The sequence below is a fragment of the Paramormyrops kingsleyae genome, chromosome 12 (assembly GCF_048594095.1).
Source record: "Paramormyrops kingsleyae isolate MSU_618 chromosome 12, PKINGS_0.4, whole genome shotgun sequence".
Classification (NCBI taxonomy): domain Eukaryota; kingdom Metazoa; phylum Chordata; class Actinopteri; order Osteoglossiformes; family Mormyridae; genus Paramormyrops; species Paramormyrops kingsleyae.
The window spans coordinates 27,515,818-27,541,241 of record NC_132808.1 but is presented as its reverse complement, the minus strand read 5'-3'; the positions used below and the strand labels follow the sequence as shown (position 1 = coordinate 27,541,241).

Here is a 25,424-nt window from a genome sequence, read left to right as displayed (position 1 = left end):
TATTGCTTTTTAAAATTGTATTTTCAAAAATTGTCTGTTTTAGAAAATTACAAGACATAAAAAAATAAAACAAAACTACTGCATTGTAAACGGCCTGAAAACGAAATTCACCATTCATCCATTAGGGGTCAGGTTTGCACAGAACATCAAAGTCAAACATAGTGACATTATGGGTAAAGTGTGAAGTGAACTGGAGAGCAGGGTCCGTCTACAAAGCTGGATAGAAGCAGGAGAAAAAGATGAGGCCCTCTAAAGTATCAAGGGCAGAAGGACGAGGCTCAGGCATCGCAAACATACCGACAGTTAAGCGAAATGTATGCAAAGCCTTGGATTGTAAGGGCTTTTATATTATCAAACTTTGAAGCAAGGAAAAAAAGCAGGTATAACCGGGGACAAAATCTCTCACTATTGTCCCATTTGGTCATTTGAAGATTCAGAAACTCAGAGACCAGTGTCACCAATAGTTACCCTTCCATTACAAAAACCTCAAACTTTCATATTCTCCACCATCAATAGTTTTTTGGTATTTAGTGTAAAAAAAACAAGGCAGTGTGACAGGAAAGCTTCTGTCTAAAGCAGAACATGGCAACTCAGCGCAAACCACTAAAACAAACACCAAAAATAAACACTTCTGCCTACTCAGTAACATAGATCTCCATTCAGAGAAATACATTAAAAATGACTTTTGCTGTATACTTGGAGTTTGTGGCTGTGGCTGTAAATAATTCTGATATAACTACAAGACATTATTGATTTAATCACAGAATCAGAGGGCATAATATTAATGAATTTCACAGAAAAAAAAGACAGGGACGTGGGCAATGGCCTGTTCTGTAGACCTCAGGAAATCATAAATACAGCAAGAGAGCCTGGAGTTGCTGGTGCAAACCATCTGGTCCACAATGAATACTACACTGCTTTAACCAGTACCTGATGCTCCACAACAGAACCTCGTGACCTTAACTTACTTTCTGATCGTGGCTGATCTGTGGACTGGTTAAGTCGCTCAGAGACCAGGAACTGGTCGAAGGCAACTCACGCTGGACTGAACGCTGAAGGATCTAAGCAAAAACATGCACCGAACTTAATATACGTCAATGGGGAATGTTAAACATTAATGGTAGTTGAGTTGGTCCTTAAAAATCAGGGGTTTCCCCTAAGCCCCCAGTCATTTCTTACAGTAACACAGTAGGCACAGTATCAGCAACAGACCCAGACTAACATCTTCTCAGTGCCATAAAATGCCGTACCTCTGGACTCCATTATTTTACAAACATCCAGCAGCAGCATGCTGATTTAATGGAATGAGGTCACCCGCAAGCCTCTGGGCAAAAACACAGGGTATCGACGCACTGAATCCTAAACGACATCATTCCTGCACTAATTAGTGCTTACCGGGTGAAGATCGCCCCAGCAATGGACTTTTCCTCCACTGAATCAAGGAATTTCAAAGGCAGAGGCTCTCTGCTTATTTAAATAGCAGGGCACGATGGTTTATTGATGGCGGGAGAGTTTAAGGTAATAGACGAGTGAGCAGGCAGTTGTGGTGTTTAAATGTAACAAAGTGAACGTGGACTCCGATCTGCAGGCTTCTGCAAGACCCACTGAACAAAGAGCAGAGTCAAAGGGAGCACTGGACACATTTGCAGATTGTCAGACATTCATTCTTTGAAAAAATACATCTATGAAAAGAGAGGGCGATATAAAAACACAGCTCTGGCTGTCCAGGTCAGTCCTGCAGGGCCGTGCTCTTCGCACGGGACCAGCTGGGAAGTCCACTCAGGGTCTATAGTATGAGCATGTTCATCACAAGGCGGATATCTCATGATGGAGAAAATTGGAGGGTCCTCCGTCAGACACGTCAGGTGGAGGGTGGCGGCCCCCGGGGGGGTCCAGAAAAGGCACTTGAGCAAATGTACCATTCTGCTTGTGGGGCAGGCAGGGCAGGTTGGGGTCCTGGCTTGGGTATAGCACCTGGGAATAGTCCTGATCTGTTCTCATCACATGTGCAGGTTCTCTCACACCGGCTGAAGCTTGGTCAGTTGTGCTGCCTGGGGGGGATGGGGGGAGGGTAAATGCAGTAAGTAAAATGATCAAGCAGACCCCCTCCAAATCCCAGTGATAACGTCTGCCGGCACATCCGGACACCACTTCTCCAAAGCTAGATTCACCCGATTTCACCCACAGCACCCATCATCATGTGCAGAATCACGCCTCTTCACACAAGGAGCCTGATTTTATATGATGACCATTCAATGCGTCATCAGTGTACAGGAAACCACAGCCAGAGGCCCTTCACCAGGGACGGCCATGCTGATCTGATCTGGCAGATCCATACTTACATACTCCTCTGTGTCGAGCTGGGAAAAATCCTAATGCAACAGTAAAAGGGACTAAGGAGAGAAGACAAAAACACGTGGGAAGGATTAGCGTCAGCTCACAGCCACGTCTCTGTGCAACGCCTCTGTCCCACGTCACAGCTGTTATCACTTGCACAGTGAAAACTAGTTTTATCCTAACATTATTCATGACTTATCTCTGTGCCACATCACAGCTGTAATCCTGACTAATCTCTGTGCCACTTCACCTTTATTATTCATGACTGATCTCTGTGCCACATCACCACTGTCATTCCTGACCAATCTCTGTGCCACGTCATGTGATTCCATATTAATCTCTGTGCCACATCCCAGCTGTAATCCTGATTGATCTGTGCCACATCACAGCTGAAATCCTGACTGATCTCTGTACCACATCACCTCTGTTATTCCTGACTAACCTCATTGCCACGTCATCTGTTATTCCAGACTGATCTCTGTGCCAAGTCACATCTGTAATCCTAATCCCTGTGCTACATCACATCTGTAATCCTGACTGATCTCTGTGCCATGTTACCTCTGTTATTCCTGACTAATCCTTGTGCCATGTCACTGTTTCCGTAGTGATGCACTTTACATTTCACAACTATAATTCCTAATTGCTATTATACAGTGAGAATTCACTCATCACAGTCAACTGGCTGAACCGTTTTGTTAACCACGGCTGTTTACGTGCATTCATTTTGTTGTAATAATATAAATGTTGTATTTTTGCTCTACCAGTCAGTGTGTGGGTGGGGGCATTGCCCACAGTAATTACCACTCACACCTGTTATTGAGGTGTGAGATTCACACAGCTACTTCATGCTAATGGCCCTGCTCACTACTGTTTTTCCATTCAATTTGTTTTCCAGCTTCTTCCCTGCTTTACTTGAAGAACCTCAACACTCAGACAGCTTCATCCCAACACTGCCAGCTGCTTTCCATATCTTAACGGGAAGCGCATCCATTAAGAAAATGATCTGTGAGCGAGGCTCCATTCAGGTGATTAATAAAACTTCAGTTAAGGCTTTAATTTTTAAACACCCCACCGATCTGACCTTGGGACCTGGATACTAAATTCATCCTGCAGCCAGGCTGACTGGAGAGAGGGGTGTGATTCTCTGGATGCTTATGCCGGGGGACGTTCCCGTCATACAGAGGAGGCATGTAGAGGGTGGCAGCGGCTCTTACCCTCTGCCTGGTCACCATCCAGGACTTGATGGTCGGCACCAGGATGCTTCCCAGGAGGATCTGAGCGGGGTGGTAGATCAGCAGGGGCACGGAGATCAGGGAGAGGTGCTCGAAGCCCTCGAAGACAATGTTCAGCATGGGGATACCTGGCAGAACAAAGACTGTTATATAAGCCTTTATAAAATGTTTATGATTGTATATGCAATTAATGTGTCCTGCCCTGTGGTGGACTTCATTCGGGGCATTCCATCCAGGGAACACTCCGACCTGTACCCTGTGCTGCCTGGGATTCACCCCAGGCCCCGAAACCAGGACGAGCAAGTAGAAGATGCACTTCATTAAATCAGTAAGCACAAAAACATATGACATAAGCATGATTATTACGGGTTTTACGTTTTTTGTTTCTTTTTTGGGTGACAGCGACTCTGCTGCTCTAAGGATTACTGACCATCCCGCTGTTTTCATCATGCTGTGACGACCCATTAAAAAGAACAAAAGGTGTGACACGCTGAAGTGCGTCACTACTGCCAGTAAAAGGAGATTTAAAAAACACTGGCGGTTCTGTGGTTAAGAAGAAGACTCCTTGATCTACCCTGGCACCACTGTGACCTTCACCTGGATTTTAACACATGCTTGTCTCTCTGCCAGTCTTGTCTGCAGCACAGCCACTGTTTATAAGTGAATCACGCCCTCGACGGGTAGGGGGGATTCGATTAAAAAAAAGATTCGGTTAAAAAGATCTCCATTCTGAATGTCACGGCTGAATGCAAATAAAATATACATATGCTGTAAATAAACACATGCATGTTATATACCCATATGCAACCAGCCAGCTTCAAGCGGAGATAAAGCTTCCTGCAGCAGGCGTGTGAAGCATATCACCAGGAGAGAGACACCAGAGATCCTGACACCCACCCAGACTCAGACGGGTCACAAACCTGCACATTTCACTGACTGCCAGCAGAGTGTTACAGGTGTATGGCCATTTCCTGCTTAGTTCATGTGTTCACACATAGCTGCAGTGTCTGTAAACCTGTGTTAGATTTTGCTGGCCTGAAAAAACCGTGGGTAAATAAGAAAATATTTTTTCTGCTCTGCACAGTGCGTTCCGAGCAGCATCGTCACAATTCAATCTTTAGAGCGTCCACACGTTTCACGGTAAACAGGCGTGGCTTCCCGGCCTAAAAACACACCCAGGTGAATTTTGGAACATAAACCGCGTTGGTGCAGCCAGCGGAACTCCCGCAGCGTCTCACATCCTGCTAATGTAGGGAGCTTTTAACACCCTCACTTTGCCCCCCCCCCAGCTTCTGGTTGATTAAAAAGCCATGAGATGTCAGTAAAGATGGCAAACAAGCAGAGGAGGCCCCAGTGGAGCCGCCATGTCGTCTCCATCATCTCAACCATCCCCATTATCTCCAGCTCCATTCCCTAACCCAGCCAGCCCTGAAGAGCTCAGTCTAAGCACAGGCAGAAGGAGAGGAACCATCTCAACAGAATGATACTATGGTACTGTTAAAACAATACTATGGTACTGTTAAAACGACAAATAAAGCTCATTGACATAACACACCTCATAACACACCTCAGTGTGACCCCAGCCAGCGACCGCACTGCGCCCACAGTCCGCACTGACCTCAGTGTGACCCCAGCCAGCGACCGCACTGCGCCCACAGTCCGCGCAGACCTCAGTGTGACCCCAGCCAGTGACCGCACTGTGTCCAAGCCCATGTGGGGGGGGGGGGGGGGTTGTCTAGGATGGATTTAATCAGCATTTTGATTAGTGACAAGACGAGCCCCGTGCACGTCTGTGTCTGACTCATTGTTCAAATTAGTCTCAGTATAAGACGAGTCCGATACAAGAAGTCCAGCCATGCTCTCCGAATGGACAAGCTGTAATCTGAAGGGCTTTGAGTCCTAGATGCTTTAGGAAAGGCTCCAGAAGAGGAGTCCTGTGTGGTAACCATGTGAAACGGCAGCCTTGTCCTTAGTGAACACAGACATACTGAGCCCGCACCGATTTGGGGAGTGGTGAGGACAATGGCAGCACCAAGCAGCAAATGGGCGTCAGTTAAAATGGGATGGTGTGGCACTGCTAATTCCTTACCCAGAATGCAACATGGTCTCATAAGCACACGGTCAGGGTCTGGAGCCACAGCACATGTGCCGTGCGAGACTCCACCTCAGTCACAGGACGCTGACACGCAGCGCCTGCTTTGGAGTGCCGATGGTTTCTTTCTGAATCCCTTGCTCTCCACCCACCCCCTCCGCTGTGCCAGCACGACACGTCCCTTGCAGCACAGACGGCCACCCTGACAGGAGTGATGTCCACCCTCACAAAGCCGTCTGTCACACAGCCTGACACCTGCCCCCCCCCCTGCCCCCCGGACCAGGCCTTGTTACAGGGCCATGATGAAATTAGCTGAAATACCCATCATCCACCCGGGCTTCTGTGCATCCGACGACCTGAATGGCAGATCACTGTCGCTGTGAAGCCAGACATCATGTGACTGTGGCTCTCACGTGAGGCCCCGCCTCCAGCAATCAAACTCACCGCCCAGCGGAAGGGGGGGGGGGGGGGGGGCTACAGGGAAGTGACAGAGATGCGCCGTTAAGGTGCAGACCCCTATCTGTGCTGGGACGTCCTAAACTCTCCCGTCAGGCACTCGGCACGGAAGGGCAGTCCACCTATAAATGTTCCTCAGCGTTTCTCGTCACACAAGTGTGAAAAGGGAATTACAGACAGACACCTGAAATACTCCACAATAAACAGACACATCTGGACATACTGCTGGGGGGAATTATTTCTTGGGTCCTTTTACATTTCTAAGCTTCATAAATTTAGTCCTCAGTAAGTTTTACATTTTTAAACTTAATTTAAACTGGTATAGAGAGCTGACGCTAATTTCTCTTTCTCTTAATGAAGTGTTAATGAAAATGACAAAACATAACACTTGTGTAACAGAAGTGTAGCTAATGAGCGTAAATATGACTGTTTCAGTATGAATATAAATATGGATATGATATAAATACCAGTATGGACAGCTTTTGGTAATGTCCTGCCAGGTCAGTCCCCTTAGTAACTCTACAGAAAGCTGGTGTTTGGAAAAACAGCATCTTACACATCTGTGTTATTTAATGATGGGAGTGGCAGGATGGATATAGAGTATTTGTAGATCACACAACAGGCCGTTTGGTCGGTAGGTGATGAGCCTCACGTACTGTTTACTACTCTGACACAAACCACTAAGTACTGCCTGTAGAGACGCAGCTGGAATAATCACTAATAAAAATACCATGTGGGCAGGGAACATCCGGAAGCCACACCAGCACAGAGGCGGACTGCACACCCGACATACCCAAGGTGAGAGATTTGTGCGTAGCGCAGAATATGATAGCCACAGTGTCTGCAGGCGTGAATGCCGACTTCTTCCTGCAAGAGGGACAGAGGAGCGTGAGACGCTGAAGACGCGTGCCGTCAAACATGAAGGGACGGGCCGGCTACGCGGCACGCAACTCACCTGCTGCTGAAGATGAAGGCCAGCAGCATGAAGCCCAGCTGGATGGAGAAGACTGGGGGACACACAGACAAGCATGTTACCATGGAGGAGGAACAGCCTGAAGCGCTACCTGGAAGACGCGTCCAAGCGCCAGCCACAAACAGAGGGTAACACGCAGCGTCACAAAGCTAGTAATAATTTAGCAAGATCCCTCCCCTTCCAAACTGTTAAGGGCCCCACAGAAATCCCCACATTTTTTTGCCCCTGCTTTGCCATTTAATGGTCATACACTCGCTTTTCCTAATTAAAATACAGGCATCATTACACACGACTGTTTACGTATTAAGGGTTTCCAGGCTATCAATAGGGTGACTGTATAACAAGCCCAAATGTTTAACCGGCCCCCCGACAAGGGGGGGGTGAGTGGCTTGGCGGGCAAAGCCTCTGTGCTTATGATGAGAAGATCACCGGGTCAAGCCCCAGTCTTGGCAGAACAGCTCCTAACCCCCAGCTCCAGGGGCACGTTAGCCGACCCTGCGGTGTGACCCCCAAGCTATGCTCAGCAAAGAGAAGCATTCCAATGTACTTGTGCAAATAATAATAAAAATTGATACTAAATGGGAAATACAGCATGTTTAAACTCTACACGTCACGGGCGGTAAGATCACACACACCACTCAGCTGCCCAGGGAGCAGCTGCATCAGGGTCCGACCCGAGCTATTTATGACTTCAAGACAGGTGAGCTATTGCCCCCGTTATTCACCCCCCCATCTCACACTCACATCGTACAAATGAGGTCCCCTTAACCCCGCAGATGACCTCACTGCGAGACTCTAAAAGCTAACGAATCGCTTTAATACATAAAAGAATAAATATGAGTCTGGACAAGATTAAAGTAGTTGCGGACTTATAATTAGCCCGATGGCCCATAGCTAGGGATCACTATTACATCTCTGTCCGCAGTGATTAAGGGGCCACGTCGGGAAAGACGGCCACCGAGGATCGAGCACGGCGCTGGGGGGTGGGGTAGGGATGGGGGGGGGGCACTCACTGATGAAAACCACCAGCAGCAGGCTGAGCCGGTCCAGGTGGATGTTGGGGTTGGAGAAGGTGTCGCAGAAGGTGGTGTAGATGATGATGAGCAGCACGGCGCTGCTGATGGCCCCGAATGGCGGCTTCCTCCGCTCCAGCCAGTCCTTCACAAAACGCCGGCACACCTGGGAGGCGGCAGGCAGGTCAGTCCAGAGGGGAAGGCGGCAGGCAGGTCAGTCCGGAGGGGAAGGCGGCCGGCAGGTCAGTCCGGAGAGGGAGGGGAAGGCGGCCGGCAGGTCAGTCCAGAGGGGAAGGCGGCGGGCAGGTCAGTCCGGAGGGGGAGGGGAAGGCGGCGGGCTGGTCAGTCCGGAAGGGGAGGGGAAGGCGGCCGGCAGGTCAGTCCGGAGGGGAAGGCGGCCGGCAGGTCAGTCCGGAAGGGGAGGGGAAGGTGGCGGGCAGGTCAGTCCGGAAGGGGAGGGGAAGGCGGCGGGCAGGTCAGTCCGGAAGGGGAGGGGAAGGCGGCGGGCAGGTCAGTCCGGAAGGGGATGGGAAGGCGGCGGGCAAGTCAGTCCGGAGGGGGAGGCGGCGGGCAGGTCAGTCCGGAGGGGAAGGCGGCGGGCAAGTCAGTTCGGAGGGGGAGGGGAAGGCGGCGGGCAGGTCAGTTCGGAGGGGGAGGGGAAGGCGGCGGGCAGGTCAGTCCGGAGGGGAAGGCGGCGGGCAGGTCAGTCCGGAGGGGAAGGCGGCGGGCAGGTCAGTCCGGAGGGGGAGGCGGCGGGCAGGTCAGTCCGGAGGGGGAGGCGGTGGGCAGGTCAGTCCGGAGGGGAAGGCGGCAGGCTGCCACAAACAGGCCCTGACAGCCAGGCGGGCGTGTAGGCGCAGGGGGATGCTGCCGGGGATGGGGAAGAGCAGCAGTTACGCAGCACTGCCGGCCCTCATGAGGCCCCCTGCATGGCATGAGGCCCCCAGCTGGCTTTTGACTGGGTTACTCATCATCCCAGATGCTTGGCGTTCGCTGTCGCCAGAGTGACCCCATTAAGCCTCCCACCGGGCTCTGCCTCGCCCCCCTAATGGGTGAGTATAATTACTGCGAGGCCCATCTACTTACACGGTGCTGCTTGGCGCAGCAATAAATAAATAAACCACCCGCTGATGTTTGAAGGAATTTCACCAGGGTTGCTAATTGAAAGCGATCAGCGGAACGCGTTAATATTTGAGCAGCAGAAGTTAATTAAATTATAAGTCAGGCTTAAAAAGCACGAGCATGTGTGTTGTGGGAAATTAAATGATGAATCACCCCAGATTTGGCCCTCACGCCGACCTGGAGATGGCCGGCTGTAGGACTCATGGCTCCATGAAGACCTTATCTACCTCAACCACGCCATGTAACTTTACAAAGTCTGCAGTGAGGGAATGGGGACAGGTTTGTTTTTCATAAACGAATTCAAAGGCTAAGCGAGTCCTGAATCAGGGCCCCCTGACCTCAGTGACACTCCCAGAAACACAGTGTTTTCAAATTAACACTTCACTCTTGTAGAAAGGACAAAGTAATTATAGTAAAATCAAATTAATTAATATTCAAGTGACTTATGCAGAGAACCTGCACAGTTTTTTGTGGGGGAAGTATTTAAGGTTATATATATATATAAGGGATATAAATGAACAATCGCTCCAGGTAAGAGCCCGTTTCATTAATTCACTTTTACGTAGCTTAGCCTCTGACCACTGCGCTCCCTCAAGGCGTTACTTCAGAAAATAATTACATATTTGATGAAAACTCTTTTGTCATATTTTACAATATTCTAATGTTCTTGTGCAGGACACAGAGCTTGGCTGGGAGGTGAATTTAACCTCTTGCTGGACACAGACGGGTATGCATGGCATGCTGGGAAAGCAAGTGCGTTTGCAGCGCTGGCTGTGTTACGGATGGCGCGTCAGCAGTGAGCATCGACTCCGTGTCCCTGAGGGTGAACAAGTTCTGTCTCCCTGCAGCATAATCAACAGAACTTTCCGAAGACTAAATGACCTGCTAACCAGCCACCCTGGTAGGGGACCAATATGGGAACAACTGAAGCACAGTAGTGGGTGTCGAACCTCACAAGCTCCACCCACAACCTAAGCTGCACTCACAAATATCACAACATCAACAGGCACCAGTGCTTCTGCACTTTGGCTCACAGGTTTGATGTTACTTTCTCGTAAGTAATAAAAGGACCTGCCACACGTTTTCCTCAGGTGACCCAACTCCTGACGTCCTAGACGACTCTTTCTAAATAAATATATGGCAAAAGTAACCATGACACCTGAAACACCTGAACTTTATATAGCCATGATTAAGTGCCATTCAAATTCACAAGGAGACAGCAGAGGACGGCGGTCGTCTGGCCTGCTCTGATGTGGGTTACAGCGAGGGCTGAATACGCCTGAGACACGATTTCAGAGAGGCTTTCAGACAGGGAACAAAGTTTTGTCCAAGCTTTTCTATTCACACTGTCCGGGAAAGTCAGGTTCAGGTTTGAGCCCTGATATATTCATGTTAATATTAAAAAAACAACAGAGAAAGATCAGGATGACCACTACCAACACACATGAAGTATAACTTTTAAAAGCTTAAATAACTTTTAAAAGCTTCCATTTCAGCTGTGCTGATTAAAGAATGGTGAGATACTGCAGCCACAATGGCAGCATCATTAATTCATCGCAAACAGAGGGTTTGGGTGTGTCACTTTGAAAAATGTTCAAAACGGCCAGCCTGTAATAAGATCACTAAGAGGAATTCTGCCTCATTAAGATTTCATCAGAAAATTCTCTTTCATATGAAGCACCCAATATAGGCTGTCAGAATCAATCAAGTCTGGAGGAGGACAAAGCCGAAGCAGACAAGAAGCACGGCGACCAAGCAGCCGGGCTCTCCTGTCAGGACAGCTGAAGATACAGCTGTCCTGGCACCACCATGAGTCAGGAGCTTTATGGCCTGTGGTGGGCGCTCCGAGGCAAGGCTGGCTTTGGGACAGTGCCTCGCCACGCATGCCCTCAGGTCTGAACCTACAGGTCAACGTTCACTGTGGGCTTCATTTCACTGACTGACAGACAGACAGAGTGTCTGTTTGACTGACTCTCACTCACTCACTCACTCACACACTCACTCACTCACTCACAGAATAAACAAACCAGAGCATTTAGGAGCGTTCAAACTCAACTGTCGGTGTTGTAAACCAAAATGCAGAATACTGAAATGGCAAGAGCATCACTTCCCAAGGCCCTCAGGTGTCCTCCTTAGTGGAGTCTGTTCTCCCGGAGGGAGGGTTTCTAGCTTTTCACACAAGGAAAGGGGACGAAAGGTGTCTGGGGGGAATGTCATAGTACCTCCTCAGGTGATCTGGGTTTCCAGAACATACCAAAATGCATCACTAAGAGGACAACACAGCCAGAAGTGGACCCTACAAGTCCAAGCGGTTTGGTCAGCTTGCCCCGGGAGGGAGTGTTAGGTGATGACCGGATGCCAAAAGCCCCGGGAATGAAGGAACCTGAACCAGACTCACCTGACCTATGATCAACGGAAACTCACCTGACCTACGATCAGTGGAACCACCACGGTCATGAAGAGCTGGGAGAAGATGGAGGAGAATGGCACCGAAGAAGAGGAGCCCAGCTGAAACAGAGACACCGGGTCACACAGCACCTTCTGGAAGGAGTGGAATATACAGGGCAGGCTCACAAAGATACAGGAAGATTGCTGGGAGCCTGGCATAGGGAGATGCTGAGCATACTGCCCGGGAGGGTGCGGTCCATTAGGATGCAGTAATACAACTATTGACCTGTATGTACATGTAAAATCCTGCTCCCAGATCTCAGGGTTTTTTTTTTATATGAGTGTTTTAGTCCTCCGCCAGAACTGGACCAGAACCCGTCTGGGCAATGGTACACCATTAACATCCCACGGAGGCAGATGAACATGCTGTGGGAATCACAGCATAATGCATAAAGACAGCTGGCCTTGGGAGAAGTGAGAAGGACATTAACTCTGAACGGAGACAAAAGAGCAAAGCAAGGGAAGATCATTTATATTTACACTGCACATCCATCAGAACACGAACGGTGCTTATTAAGGAAATATTTTCAGGAACGAGTAAGTCAGGAATTACAATAGGGCTTCATTGCAGCTGGAGGTGAGGGATTACGAATGATGCCTTCAGCTGATGCAGGGTGCTTCTTTGGCAGAATGAGCTGCTACCAATACGGGAAATTGTTAAAGAGTGCTGGGAAAGCTATGGAGGAGGCATACTTACAAATATGAGGAGCAACACAGGAGTGACCACTATGCCCTGAAAATAAGAGAAAAAGAGATGAAGCCCTGCACTGTGCATTCCCCAGATTAAATGCAATTCAGTTTAATTTCTGCCCTGCACTGTGTATTCCCCAGATTAAATGCAATTCAGTTTAATTTCTGCCCTGCACTGTGTATTCCCCAGATTAAATGCAATTCAGTTTAATTTCTGCCCTGCACTGTGCATTCCCCAGATTAAATGCAATTCAGTTTAATTTCTGCCCTGCACTGTGCATTCCCCAGATTAAATGCAATTCAGTTTAATTTCTGCCCTGAACTGTGCATTCCCCAGATTAAATGCAATTCAGTTTCATTTCTGCCCTGCACTGTGCATTCCCCAGATTAAATGCAATTCAGTTTCATTTCTGCCCTGCACTGTGCATTCCCCAGATTAAATGCAATTCAGTTTCATTTCTGCCCTGCACTGTGCATTCCCCCATCACATGCACAGATAATTTCTAGAATCCTGCACACTATAACAAGACTGCTAAAGTACTGCATTTGAGTCCAGCACTATATCCAGTCAAGTAAGTTTTGATGATATTGCCGGGTTTAATACCATAGATCAAATATATTTAAGTTTAACTAGCAAATCCCAAATTAAAATATGTTTATACAGTAGCTAAATACGCGGTAAATCAGATATACTAAATGTAAGCTAGGTAACACCATTTCATTGACAATTTAACTGTTGAGACCCAATTGCCACACAATGCACTGATTGAGTTTAAAAACAATAACTCACAAACCCGTCGAACGCCAAACATGACGGCACTAACAGTAATATCATTGTGTAACCAAGTGCTTGTGAGTAATTATGTATGCATAATAACAGCCCAATAGAAGCATCTGCATCAAAACACACTGCTTGTAAGTCATATTATGCTTGCTGAAATGGTCCGACTGAGCTCATTTATTACAGACAAAACACCTGTTATAGTCTATTAATAACAACAAAATTCAGCATTCTATTTATTAGGAAGTCATGTGCTTCATATTTCTGCAATATTCATTCACAAAAGTTTACATATGCCTGTTAGATGTCGAGCTCCTTCAAAACGGAATATTTCCAAAATTCCCCAACTTAATTTCCCATGGGAAGTTTCCAGAAATTTTCCGCCCCTTTGCAACCCTGGTCCTCATGTGGAAAACAGGATGGTTTTACACTAGTTTATACAAGGCATCCAAACCAAGTAGCACACCTAGAAAGGTGTACAGGGAAAAGAACTGCTGGAAACATTACTAGCTTTCTGACAAGCTCCTCATGTCAAATTAACCTGAAACAATAATACAGTCACTCTCGAATACATTACTGTCATGTAAACGCTCAAGCGGCTTGAGGGAGCCCCCTGGAGAGCTGGCGGAGGACACAACACTTCAAACCGTGTCACTTTCGGAGACCTCAACAAACTCCGAGAGTCGTCGCCATTCACAATTAATGAGACGTCCGACTCACGTAAACAAAAGGAAGCAAGTTGGGCAGTTAACCCTGTGTAACACCTTTCTGCCACTTTACAGGAAACGGCCCCTACATCTAGCAAGTCTGTGACATCAGTTACTATGTGATGAGGTTAATAACAACAGTTAAACTCTCACTAAGCATAAAGACGGGGGGGAGAGAATTATGACGAGTTATGCATATCCGAAGTTTGGTGGTTCTGCATTGTATTTTTGTAGTTCAAACCATGTGCAGCCTTTTTACGTTAACCATACTGATGCATAAGGTGCATTATAGGCTGGGTCCAGATTAACCTACGGTTCGGTCCAGACTTTGAGAACCCCCTGATATTAAGTCGAGTTAAGACAATTCAGAATGAGAACATATGCTGAATCAAAGCCTTTCTTGGTCGTACCTTTGCTAATCCATCCCTTCTGACCATTATCATAGATGCCTCCTTCCAGCTATATTTGTGGAGTGTGTCCATGGTTTGGAAAGCATTGCCACAACAGATGTTAACACAAACACTTAGCCATCTGAAAAGTCAGTCTGGGAAGCCATGCAACACCTATGAATGGGGGGCAGTGTGCGGCTCGGTGAGTTAGGCCACTGTGCCAGTGATCGGAAGGTTGCTGGTTCAAATCCCAGAGCTGAGCGTATTTACTGTTGGGCCGTTGAGCAAAGCCTGATTACTCCAGGGACTGACTAACTGTGTTTTCTGAAAAATGTATGCTGCTTTGGATAAAAGTGCCTACTAAATTAAAGTTAAAATGTCTAAGGTTTCACAAGCAGTTTATCAATGGCTTTGTTACAATACAACAGCCATACATCTCCTATAATCCCAATGCTAAAACTACTCCACATTTTGCAGGTAGTCGAGGTGGCCTGACTGAGGGTCTTTCGGTTTATTCTTGAGTGATATTATGTTTGAGGTTTGAAAACTGACAGCTTGAGGGAGAGGAGGTATGATCAGTCCAGACTGTCACAACAGGCAGGGAGTGGAGTGACGGCGAGGGAGTCTTTCCTTTAATGTCTTTAAACAGGACTTTCTCCTTTAAATAACTACTCCTCTTCAACATATACTGAAACTGATTTAAAAGGCAAATTAGCATATGGCAAATGATGAAAGCAATTGTGATTTCATATAACGTCAAAAAAATCCTGCCATTGTTTAACTATATTCAGTTTAAATATTGAATTGCTCTGTGTGGAAATGTGTCATCCTGCATGCAGATTAGCGAGTGTAAATGACAAACAGCTTTTAAGATATCCAGTAGATGGCGCACTCTTCTTAAAAAGATTAATAAAACAAACGCTAGTTTTACGGTAAAAAAAAATGAACGCACATTTAAAAAAATGAGACAGACCCCCATTTGTGATTATTGGAAAATAAATCTCAACCTAAACAAAGTTAACAGGTGAGCCATTAATAACTAGTTCTTTGAGTTTTTTTAACTAATAAATAAAAAAAGGTTTTAAAAAAATTAAGTGGATGGTAAATGGATGTCCATTTGAGGCTCTGTCATCATCACTGCAAATTAAGCGCAATTAAGATACTGAATATCACAGCTCTAATGAGCGGAGTGCTCTCTAACAGAGCTTCAACATTTCCCCTTCCCATGACAGAAACACTACCTCACCACTGGATGGCGCTTGTGTAATTCAATTTTAACCCCTGTAAACCTTCTTATTTACATAAACATCTCCAAATAAATACTGAAAAGTTTCAATCTTACTTTCTTTTGTCACTGTAAAGAATATACAGTGCTGGATAATAGGGAATGAAACTGCATCTCATTAAAAAGCACTTATGTATAGCTAATTGATTTAAAGCCAATAATGGGGGTCAGGTCTATTACAACCTGGGTACACACCCATTGCTAAAATAATTAAAATGCTTCTTTAATATTTAACAGGTATGTTTACCCATTTCCTTTACAATTTCATCATGCCAATAACCTTAATTGACCAGACAGCGTAATAAGACACAATTAAAACAGGGTCTTTCATTGCACGTTAATTTAGGACCAACACCTCTAATGGGCAGCTGCAGTATTTCCAGCCAATTAAAGGAAAGCAGAGGTGCATTGGTGCAGTGCAAAAACATACCCAGCGCTGCAGACATTCACAGTCCTGCATTGTCACTTCCAAAATAAAAAGATGAAATATCCCACACTTCTGAGACCAGCTGAGGAGAGAGTCTGACAGCACCATGCGGCTCAAATTTGGTGAGCTGTGGGGAAGAGTGATTCAGGCTGCAGTCATGAGGGGAAACCAAATGTCCATGTAGGTCTGTGTAAGAAAGATAACCAGAAAAATAACACGCAACACAAAACAATGCCAATAACTAAAACTGAGAACGATGTCTTGACGTTAGCTAACAGCTACTACACATGGTCAGAAATTCTTCCAGGTGACCTCATGGGGGGTGGGGGGGCAGGAGCCAATAAGGCAAAAGTGAGAGGGAGGAATAAACCAGGCCCTGTGCTGCCTGGGCACCTCCATGGCTAATCACTAGCCACCAGATCTGACGACGACCATCCTGACCAGCTGAGATGACCTCCTACCATCTCTGCCCTTCTGAGCTTAAAATCACCATCTGGATTAAGACCCTCAAGCAGAGCCTGAAGGCACTCCCCCCTTGGTAATAAACACTCCCCTCCACCTTTCAGCCCCCGCCATGGAACACAGGGGCAGCTACAGGCCAAACACAGGCCTGAAAAAACATTCATCATTGTTCATTTATCATTATCTCACAGAAAACAGCTGAAATACCAACAATACAGATAAAACCTTATAAATTAGTGAAGTGTACTTCCATTCCAAAGAAACCCTTACTAAAACATCTTCTTAAAACAGCAAACAGGACAACAACTGTCTATAATGTAAGTAAAAACACAGCACACCCACATAGGAAATGACATCAGCAATGACAACATCCCAGTGAGACACCTGGATGAAGACAAATGGCCAAATCACCTCTATCACAAGGTCATGAAGACACCAGTTATCAGAGGAGGCCCAGAACACACTCTGGAAAACGGGTCTGCCAGAGGAAGATGGTGCCACACAAACGAGGATGAACAGGGAGAAATCAACACTTCAAGTGAAAGCAGAGCTCCGGGCGAGCTGCAGGGGGAGCCGTCAGCAAGCGGGGACTTGGCAGGCGAGCACGGCTTCCGCTGACAGCCAAAACGGCCATCTAACGGCAGCAGGATATGCCCCATGAGCCGCTTCCCTCCACAGCTTGGTTTCCCATTTTCAGCGTTTAGGAGCCTGTTCTCTACGCGGCAGAGTCTGTTCATGTGACAGGATAATTAGTACCAAGATTTACCAGGTTTTACCCACAGGGAATGCAGACTCCAAAGAAGGCCTGTCTTTAAATGAGCCTTAAAATTGCGACTTACACAATCTGAAAAAACAAGACAAATAACTGATGTTACTTTGTGAGTGCTTGTCATGTGTGTAATACTGGTTACAATTCTTAAAAAAAGTCCGTGGAGTTCAGGTGCAATGGTTCAGTTACTGGTAACCACACGTGATAAAAAACAGAGGCAGGCCTGCTGATGTCACTGACCCTGCACACTGATACTATAACACTGAACACAGATGACAGCAGGGGCACTCATCTGAACTGGTATAAACAGTAGGGGGTCAGTGAACCCGCCCCCACCACCCGGCATTCAGATGAACACAGAACAAACCTGCAGTAAATGAGGCTGCCCCTCATTTTCCAAGCACGCACACACGCACACACACACACACACACTTTAGAGGGGACTGACATCCACCATAAAGACCTCTAATCAAAATGCATATTTTGCCTTTCTGCTGTATGCTGTGATACTCAGAGTGTGTTCAGTACAGAGTAAATGAACACATTTTGCTGGGCTTCATTCCAAACAGAGTCTGTAAGCCGTTGCCACATGACATTATGCCCACATGATGAAGAAGGGAATACTGAAATACAAACCGCCTCCTTGGACTACTGAGGTGGCAGTAAGACAACAAAGGTCTATACTGGGGTGACTGGGTGGAAGTGAGCAGCTATGGAGAGCCCCCAGCCAGACCCACTACTCACGGCCCACAGAAGACCTCTATGTTTAGCTGCATTTCAGAGTAAACCTATGCTGGTCTGCGTGGGTAGTAGTCTGCCCCATAAGACACAGTAATAATGGCAATCGTGTTTCTGAAGTGATTTTAAGGTGCACCAACCGAGGGCCAGGTGTGCAGACGAAATGTACAGACTGTGATAAAATCTACAGCTGAGACACTGACACCCAGAAGGCAGTGACACTGCTGTAGGTCAGAAAACCAGGGCAGTAATTAATGCATATTAACTCATTCAATGAGTCCTATCCATAAACCATTAAGCTACATACTGTTTTTTTTAACTAATGATCTGCATCATATGTTCATAGATCAGGTACTATAAAATCGTAATCAAAATAAAAACCTTCTGTAGCTGTCCTTTAAGGTAATCTCCAAGGCTTAGGAGGTTTGTGGAGCTGACCCCCCACAAGATCAGAAATATGTGGAAAGGCGCTGCTCAGCTTGTTAGTCAGCGGAGGACCCCATCACCACTCTGGGGTCACCTGGCAGTCTGGTCTGCTCCTGCCCTCCTGTTGGCAGCCTGTCTGCCATGGCCCCATAGCGTGTGGCCTCAACTGGGATTCCTTTAGAGGTCACATGATCAAAGGCCATGCTCCTGCCTTGATGGTTTTTGCATAAACACAGTAACTAGTCTCACACCGGGCTGAGACGTAATGAACCAGTACTAAGTAAGAGTTATATGATTACAATCTTTAAATCATGGAGACTGCATGTACGAGTAAAGCTTTCTGTGCATTCAGGACAGTGGACTCAAAAGGTGGAACGACAGAAACAAGGTCTCAACAAAAATAATTACAGGACTCAAATTGTTCATCTTTAGTGTGAATCTAAGACTGCTGATATCCTAATGGAGCAGGTAGTGCTTCTGGGGCATGCAGGAGTCGGACATATTTGAGCGCGCATGTTTGTGTTCCCAAAAGCCGCTTCTCATATGGTGCCAGCAGCCCACGAGTGTGTGTGTGGGGGATTTTCGGGGCCGGCCCGGCAGCGCTCCGAGGCCCGACACTCTGGCGGAGCTACACAGGCGGGGCAGAGCGCTTTTTAATGAAGCGACCCGGTCCTCAGCTCTAATTTTCAAAGGAGAGCGAGATTAAAGTCAAAAGGTCTCCCCCAAAGACACTGTGCTCATCTCTTTGAAAATACCCCAAGTGTACGGAGACCCGCTTCCCTCCCCCGCCAAAACGAAAAAAGCGAGGATGTGGTCAGGCCCCTGGATTCCCTGGTCCTGTCATGAACACAGCACGTGCAGGAGGGGACCATGTTTCACAAGGGTCACCGCTTGACGAAGACAACAACGGGTGCATTTCTCCCACCATGTGGAAAGCGATGTGCAGATGCAGGCACATACAATGAATAATTCATATTCCCCGGGACACCCCCGCTAAGATGGCACGCCCCTCAGCACCTTCACTTCAAATTTGTCCCGTCTTTAGTCTCCCCTGTTCATCTGCATTTCTGATAGCTGCCCCAGTCAGATGCACGGCACGACGCTCCAGGAAAACACTCTTTCATCTACACACGCTTACACACCATTTCGAAACACCGTTATCCTCCACAAACCCGAGAGTCCAAAAAAAAATCATAGTTTTCTTCCTCCATTTCTTGCCGATTGATTTTAAATACAGCAAATATTTCTTGAGTCAAAATGACTCTCAAAACGCATAGGGAATGCAACAGAAGGTCTACAGATCTTAAAATGAACTTCTCGGTAAAACCTTCAGAATCTCAGTCATTTTAATCCAAACTGCAAGTGACCCCATTAAAAATAAAGACGACTTAAATGGTGGACCCATCGTGTCAGGAAGGTTTCCCGATGTTTCCAGAACACATAATCAGACATTTTAATTTCTTTTAGCCGGTCGAGACAGCTCACATCAATGGGTTGTATGTGTCGAAAGCCCTTTCTTCCAGCCACACAGAGGGAGCTCCGAACATCGGCAGCTTGGCATCGTATGTTACTGGGAAGCGGATGAGTCTCTCTGTCTGTCAGGAACTCCAGCAGACATACTTTCCCATGGGCTCCTCAAAAAGCATCTGCCAAGCAGGCAACCTGACACAGCCCAGCAGTTAGAACAAGAATCGTGTTTAAAACAATACTTACGCATGAGGCTAACACCAGTTTAGGGGGATGGGTCCATGTTCATACATCCTGAGGCCTACTTCAACATCTCACTTTCCCTTGATTTACATAATACTTCACATGGACAGTTCCGGTCCTGTTGAGCACAGCACAGGCAAAACACCTTCCAATGGGGCAGGAAGCCGAGACAGAATGGATAACACTAAGGGGATACGTTTTGCCAAAGGTCTGATTTGTGGTACAATAGTTTCCAAGAAAGCCAGAAGTACATCAAAGGAGCAACAAAGTGTGGTGCCTCCAGAGAATGTCTCTAACCCATAAAGGGCTCTGGGGGGGCCCTAAAAGTCAACAACATGATGACAGGAGTGAGGAAAACACAATGTATTCCACAGAGGTGGAGCAAATTGGGGTCAGTGCAGACCTCTTAGTGTCAGGCCCAAAACTTCCAGTCCAGGAAATCAGTGAAAGGGGTTGGATTTCAGCATACTTATGCTGGAAGAGACTCAGGGATCCCAACTCACACTAATCACAAATCAGCTTCACACTCAATTTACTCACACAATCTGTATTTCCCAAATAAATACAAGACAGCTTAGGAAAACCAAAATACAAAGAAAATAAAGAAATATTTCTAGACTAGACTGTCAGACTGATATACTTCATTTCAAGTTATGGAATAGCTGTCTGGAGCACAACCTCACCAATCCAACACCACACGAGTGCCGTGGTTTTAAGCAGTTTCAGAATTTACTGCAGTGTCCCAACCAAATGTCTGCAAAGTAAGATGCTGACTGCCAGCTTTATTTGAGGCCTACAATTCTACACAAGCATTAATCGCGTTAACGTTGAGGCAGACCCAGCACTGGGGGGGGTACAACTTTATTATTGTTCAGTTAGTTCCTTGTGCTCATATGCTCTTCTTGTTCAGTAATTACAGCTGAAGGTAAACCCTGTTATGTAAATATTAGTCACCATCACTGATCACATGGTGAAAGATAGGTATTTAGGTCTGTAAGGCAGTTCTTCAAATGCCACTAAAATCTAATATTTTATTCTGTTTTTCAATTATTGTTAAACAGGAATCCTAAATGAGGGGAGGAGGTAATAAAACGAGCTCACTAACTTTGAGCAATTCTCTGTGGCACAAGGATCAGATGGTCTTAACGTCTGAAATGGATGTAAATTATATTCATCTATCATTAGTTATTAACACTACAGCTACATACACACAACGATTTCTTCAACAATTAGACCTTAACATTTCTGATTATTAATTAGTCAAGGGACATTAAGAGGCCCAACATGAATATTTGATCTTACCAAAAACGTAGATAATTTACATCAACAAGAGGAGAATGTATCGCGTTTTATTTACATTTTAAACAATATTTCACTCAAATTCAAAAAAATAAGCAAAGAAATTTTTATTGTACAAGCTTATAATTGACGTTGAGGTTTTTTGCATGAATGATTCACAAAACAGTTTGGTTGAAGCAGCTTAAGGAAAATCAGACAGGAATGTGACATGCTAAAGACACATACTGTAACAGCTTATCGTATCATCCACCATACCACCTTACCGTTTGCTTAATCGGGGCCGGGGGGTACAACCACTCAAACTCACCCACACTATGCATGTGTGGCTTAATTACTCTACTGCCATGCTTAAAACCTTAATTTGACAGTTCAGAGTACAGTACAGTACTTCTCTCTTATATTGATCCCTCTGATTGCCAGATGGGACAGAGCCACAGATTGCACAACACTCACTCGCTCGCTCACTCGGCGTTAAATTAGTCTCAAAACCTCAGACCACACGTGCATATGTGTTTGCGAGCAGAAAACCTACCCTCTTTACGCACTCACGCTCTCTGGACCCACTCTACACGCTTGCTTCTGCACAACTCGCTCGCTCGACAGGTTGAGTATTGAAACTTTGGAGGGAGGAATAGTGGCTGATTTCTTCACTTTGTTAATTGGTTACTTTGAATCCTGTGATTGGCTGTTTGCTTTGGAAGAAGATGAAGATGATCACTGACCAGTCAATGAAAGAACAGCCAGTTTCACGCTCAGTCATTATGTCGGAGCAAGAAAGTCTTACACTAAGTTAACTCTTTCAGAGATCCTATTTTAATATTGCACGTTCGAGGTGGTAATCAGAATCATACATATATGATTCAGAATGTAATACTTAATGATTTGTTGATACCTGATAAACACACCAACATGAATAAGGGGAGTACAGGGCCCAATTTTCCCCACTTCAAACAATAAATAGCCTTTCAAAACAAAAACATTTGGAGATACTGCTGATGATCACAATATAAATTTTCTAACTCAAAGGGACTACCATTTTCCAAGCTATTCATTTACAACATATTGCAGTGCCGGTGGGATTCGCACATCCCAGCATGCCTTACGAGCGCATGTATATAGCCCTGTGTATGTCATTGTAAATAGCCCTTGTATTATTATTGTTGTAGATATGGTTAATACTTGCTTTCCCGACTGTGGTGTGTGTTTGCCAATGTATTATGTGAACCCTGTCCGATCCTCGCATGTCCTCAGCTTATATAAATTTCCCACCCTGTGTGTACTTTATAGTAACGGCGTCAGACCACCTTGTGTTTCTGGTTCGGTGCTCGTTGAGTGCCTGTGTTATTCATTTTCAGGACTTAATAAAAGGGAGTTGTTCACTCCTAAACGAGCCACCTCGTCATTCTCTATCATCGCCGCGATGTGTCAGTGTGCCAGCCATCTCAATGGTGTCAGAAGTGGGATCCCAGAAGCGATCCCCCAGGTGCTGCTGGAGCGGGCGCTTTAAGACATCATCCAGCAAGCCTGCTCCAGCCTGGCGGATGTCGAGGTGGCAAGGGAGCAGCGGCGCCAGAGAAGCAGCAGTGCTCGGCTCATCTGCTGGTGCTGCAGGAGAGAAGGGCACCGGGCATACCACTGCCCAAAAGCCAGCACCAGAGCTGCCAGCAGATGAACAGGGGATACCAGAGCCAGGAAGGCACCCTCCGCTCCATCCAAGATACACAGCGTGCCCTGAAGCCGTTCCTGCCAGCCCGCTAGACTCGCATCGGAGACGGCAACGTCATTTAGTGAGGAAGGCTGGCTCTTCAGCAGACTCTGGCTGCTCACCAGCCATCAAGTGCTCCCCACTCACCAGCTGTGAGGAGCCGCGATGCGACCCCAGCTGTGGGCATGACCAGTAGAGACAGCAAGCAGAGGCTGCTTTGCGTGTGAGTGAGGAGGCATGCCTCAGCTGGGAGGCCTGGTTAGCTCAAGAGCGATATGAGCTAGACAAGCAGTGGGAGCAGGAGCATTAGGTTTAGGAGTGGCTGTGGCAGTCTGCGGAGCTGGAGCGGCAGAAGCTGACTATGTGGCAAGCTAGCCAGGAGCAGGAGCGCGACCGCCAAGAGTATCTGAACAAGCTAGCAGAGGTGGCATTCTGGGGCTGTGAAGCAGCGCTGTTTGGCCGGGAGGATGCAGATTGGGGCTTGGAAACCCAGCTGGCCCAGAAGCACTGCAGAGGCCATGGTGTGGGGCTGTGCAGAGGTAAAACTCACTCTGGAGGCCCAGCTCACGAAAGACCACTACCAGCGGTGGGATGAGGGCTGCTTGGCATGCCTGTGAGAGGCTACCCATGTCGTGGTGCAGGAGCAACTGTGCAGGCCTGCCTGACCCTGCGAGCAGGAGGCCCCATGACAGGGCCAGCCTGCCGCCTAACATCAGGGCCCCACTAAGAGGGGTAAAAAGAAGGACTGGGGTCTGGAGGAGGCCGCAACGCCATCTCCAGCTGCTCTGCTGGCTGCCCCCAGAGAAGGGGGACTAACTGTGGGAGTCGTTGGGAGTGGTGTTCCCTGGCCAGGAGGACCCCCTGTAAGGGCTACCAGATCAACCTAAGCCGTGTAAAACGAAGTGTCAGCAGTCAGGGGGATCTGACATGCCAACACCCACCAGCACCCACTTGCGAGCTGACGGCCCTCCCTTCATCGGAGACACACTGGCAGCTGCCATCGGACTTTGGGACTTGGTTCAGAGCTGAGGTGGGGGCTGAAGGTGATGGTTGCTGTGATCACTGGGGAAGGGGGTAGTATAGCGGCAGTGGAATTAGCACATCCTGGCGTTGTATTGTTGTTGTAGGTATGGTTAATACTTGCCAATTGTGGCGTGCGTTTGATTGTGTCTTATGTGAACTCTGTCCAATCCTCGTGTGTCCTTAGCTTGTATAAATCTCTCACTGCGTATGTACCTTACAGTTCGGCATCTGACCACCGCTGTTTCCGCTGTTGTTGTATGTTTTATTTGGTTCGGCGCTCAATAGGTGCCTGTGTTATCCCTATTCAGGACTAAATAAAAGGGAATTATTCTCCCCTAAACAAGCCACCTTGTCATTCTCCATCGCTGCCTAAATGCACATACACAATATAATAATGATATACAGTGGTACCTCAGTTCTCGAACTCATTAGAACTCGAATTTCTTAAAAGTCGAACCAACCAGTTAAAAAAAAAATTACTTAGAGCTCGATCTGAATCTCAGAAGTCAAACCGTGAATGCCGACCTAAGATAACTTGAGTCACACGGCACGTCTCTCAGCGGAAACAAAGGGTAAAGCTTCAGTCTCAGCCTCGCATTAGCTGTGATAGCATCGTGCATGTTTACACTAGCTGAATACATGTATTTAGACAGTAAAAATACATTTAGACAATGATAGACAGTAACAGTAATTATTATTATTATATAATAAAATACATTTAAAAATAAAGATTTCTTATTCATTATTTTAATATTAATAATAAACCATTAATATGTTTAATTATAATAATATTGTTGTGGGACGGAACGGAGACAAAGGCGCAGACGTCAGGGTATCGGGGAATACGGGTTTAATTACAGGTAAGGCAGGCAAAACGCAGACGGATAATACAATGACCGGACAGGGGAAACAAACTGAAACGCGGACGAAATACAGAGGACTAATGACAACAACCAGAAACAGCTGATCACATGGGGATTCCACACGAGGTTAATGAGGGGGCGTGGCACACGGAAGGAGCGGACGGTCGGGGCAGGACACATTGTTTAGATTTATTTTCTTACTTTACAAATTACTGTTTTGATAAATGTGCTTAGATATGTTTAGTATTGCTCTTCTTGTTTTATCCGGTTCATTTTGTGTTTAAATGCTTAAAAAAACATATTTAGGTGTATTTTTTTGGGGCTGGGAACCAATTAATTGGTTTTCCATTATTTCTTATGGGGAAAATTCAATCAGAACTCGAACTCTTTAGGATTCGATCCGGAGTTCTGAACGGATTAAATCCGAGTTCTGAGGTACCACTGTACTTTAATAATGTAATATCTGTAAGATAATAT

The 25,424-nt window shown here is 46.5% G+C and overlaps 1 protein-coding gene across 6 annotated transcripts in view; it reads right to left on the bottom strand.

The window, feature by feature from the left end:
• Positions 1-2: 2 nt before the first annotated feature.
• slc10a7 (solute carrier family 10 member 7) overlaps positions 3-25,424 on the bottom strand; it is a 39,319-nt gene continuing 13,897 nt past the window's right edge. For 3 of the 6 annotated variants that reach the window (XM_072697836.1, XM_072697837.1, XM_072697840.1), the window contains 6 exons: positions 12,371-12,406; positions 11,650-11,733; positions 8,104-8,269; positions 7,073-7,124; positions 6,911-6,984; positions 3-3,697 (listed from right to left, as the gene is read on the bottom strand). In XM_072697836.1, the coding sequence (XP_072553937.1) occupies positions 3,390-3,697; positions 6,911-6,984; positions 7,073-7,124; positions 8,104-8,269; positions 11,650-11,733; positions 12,371-12,406 (720 nt within the window). In that variant the 3' untranslated portion in view covers positions 3-3,389. Of the gene's footprint in view, positions 3,698-6,910; positions 6,985-7,072; positions 7,125-8,103; positions 8,270-11,649; positions 11,734-12,370; positions 12,407-20,060; positions 20,176-25,424 lie in introns of those variants that run through there. The other 3 variants (XM_072697839.1, XM_072697838.1, XR_011981842.1) reach the window with 3 other exon arrangements.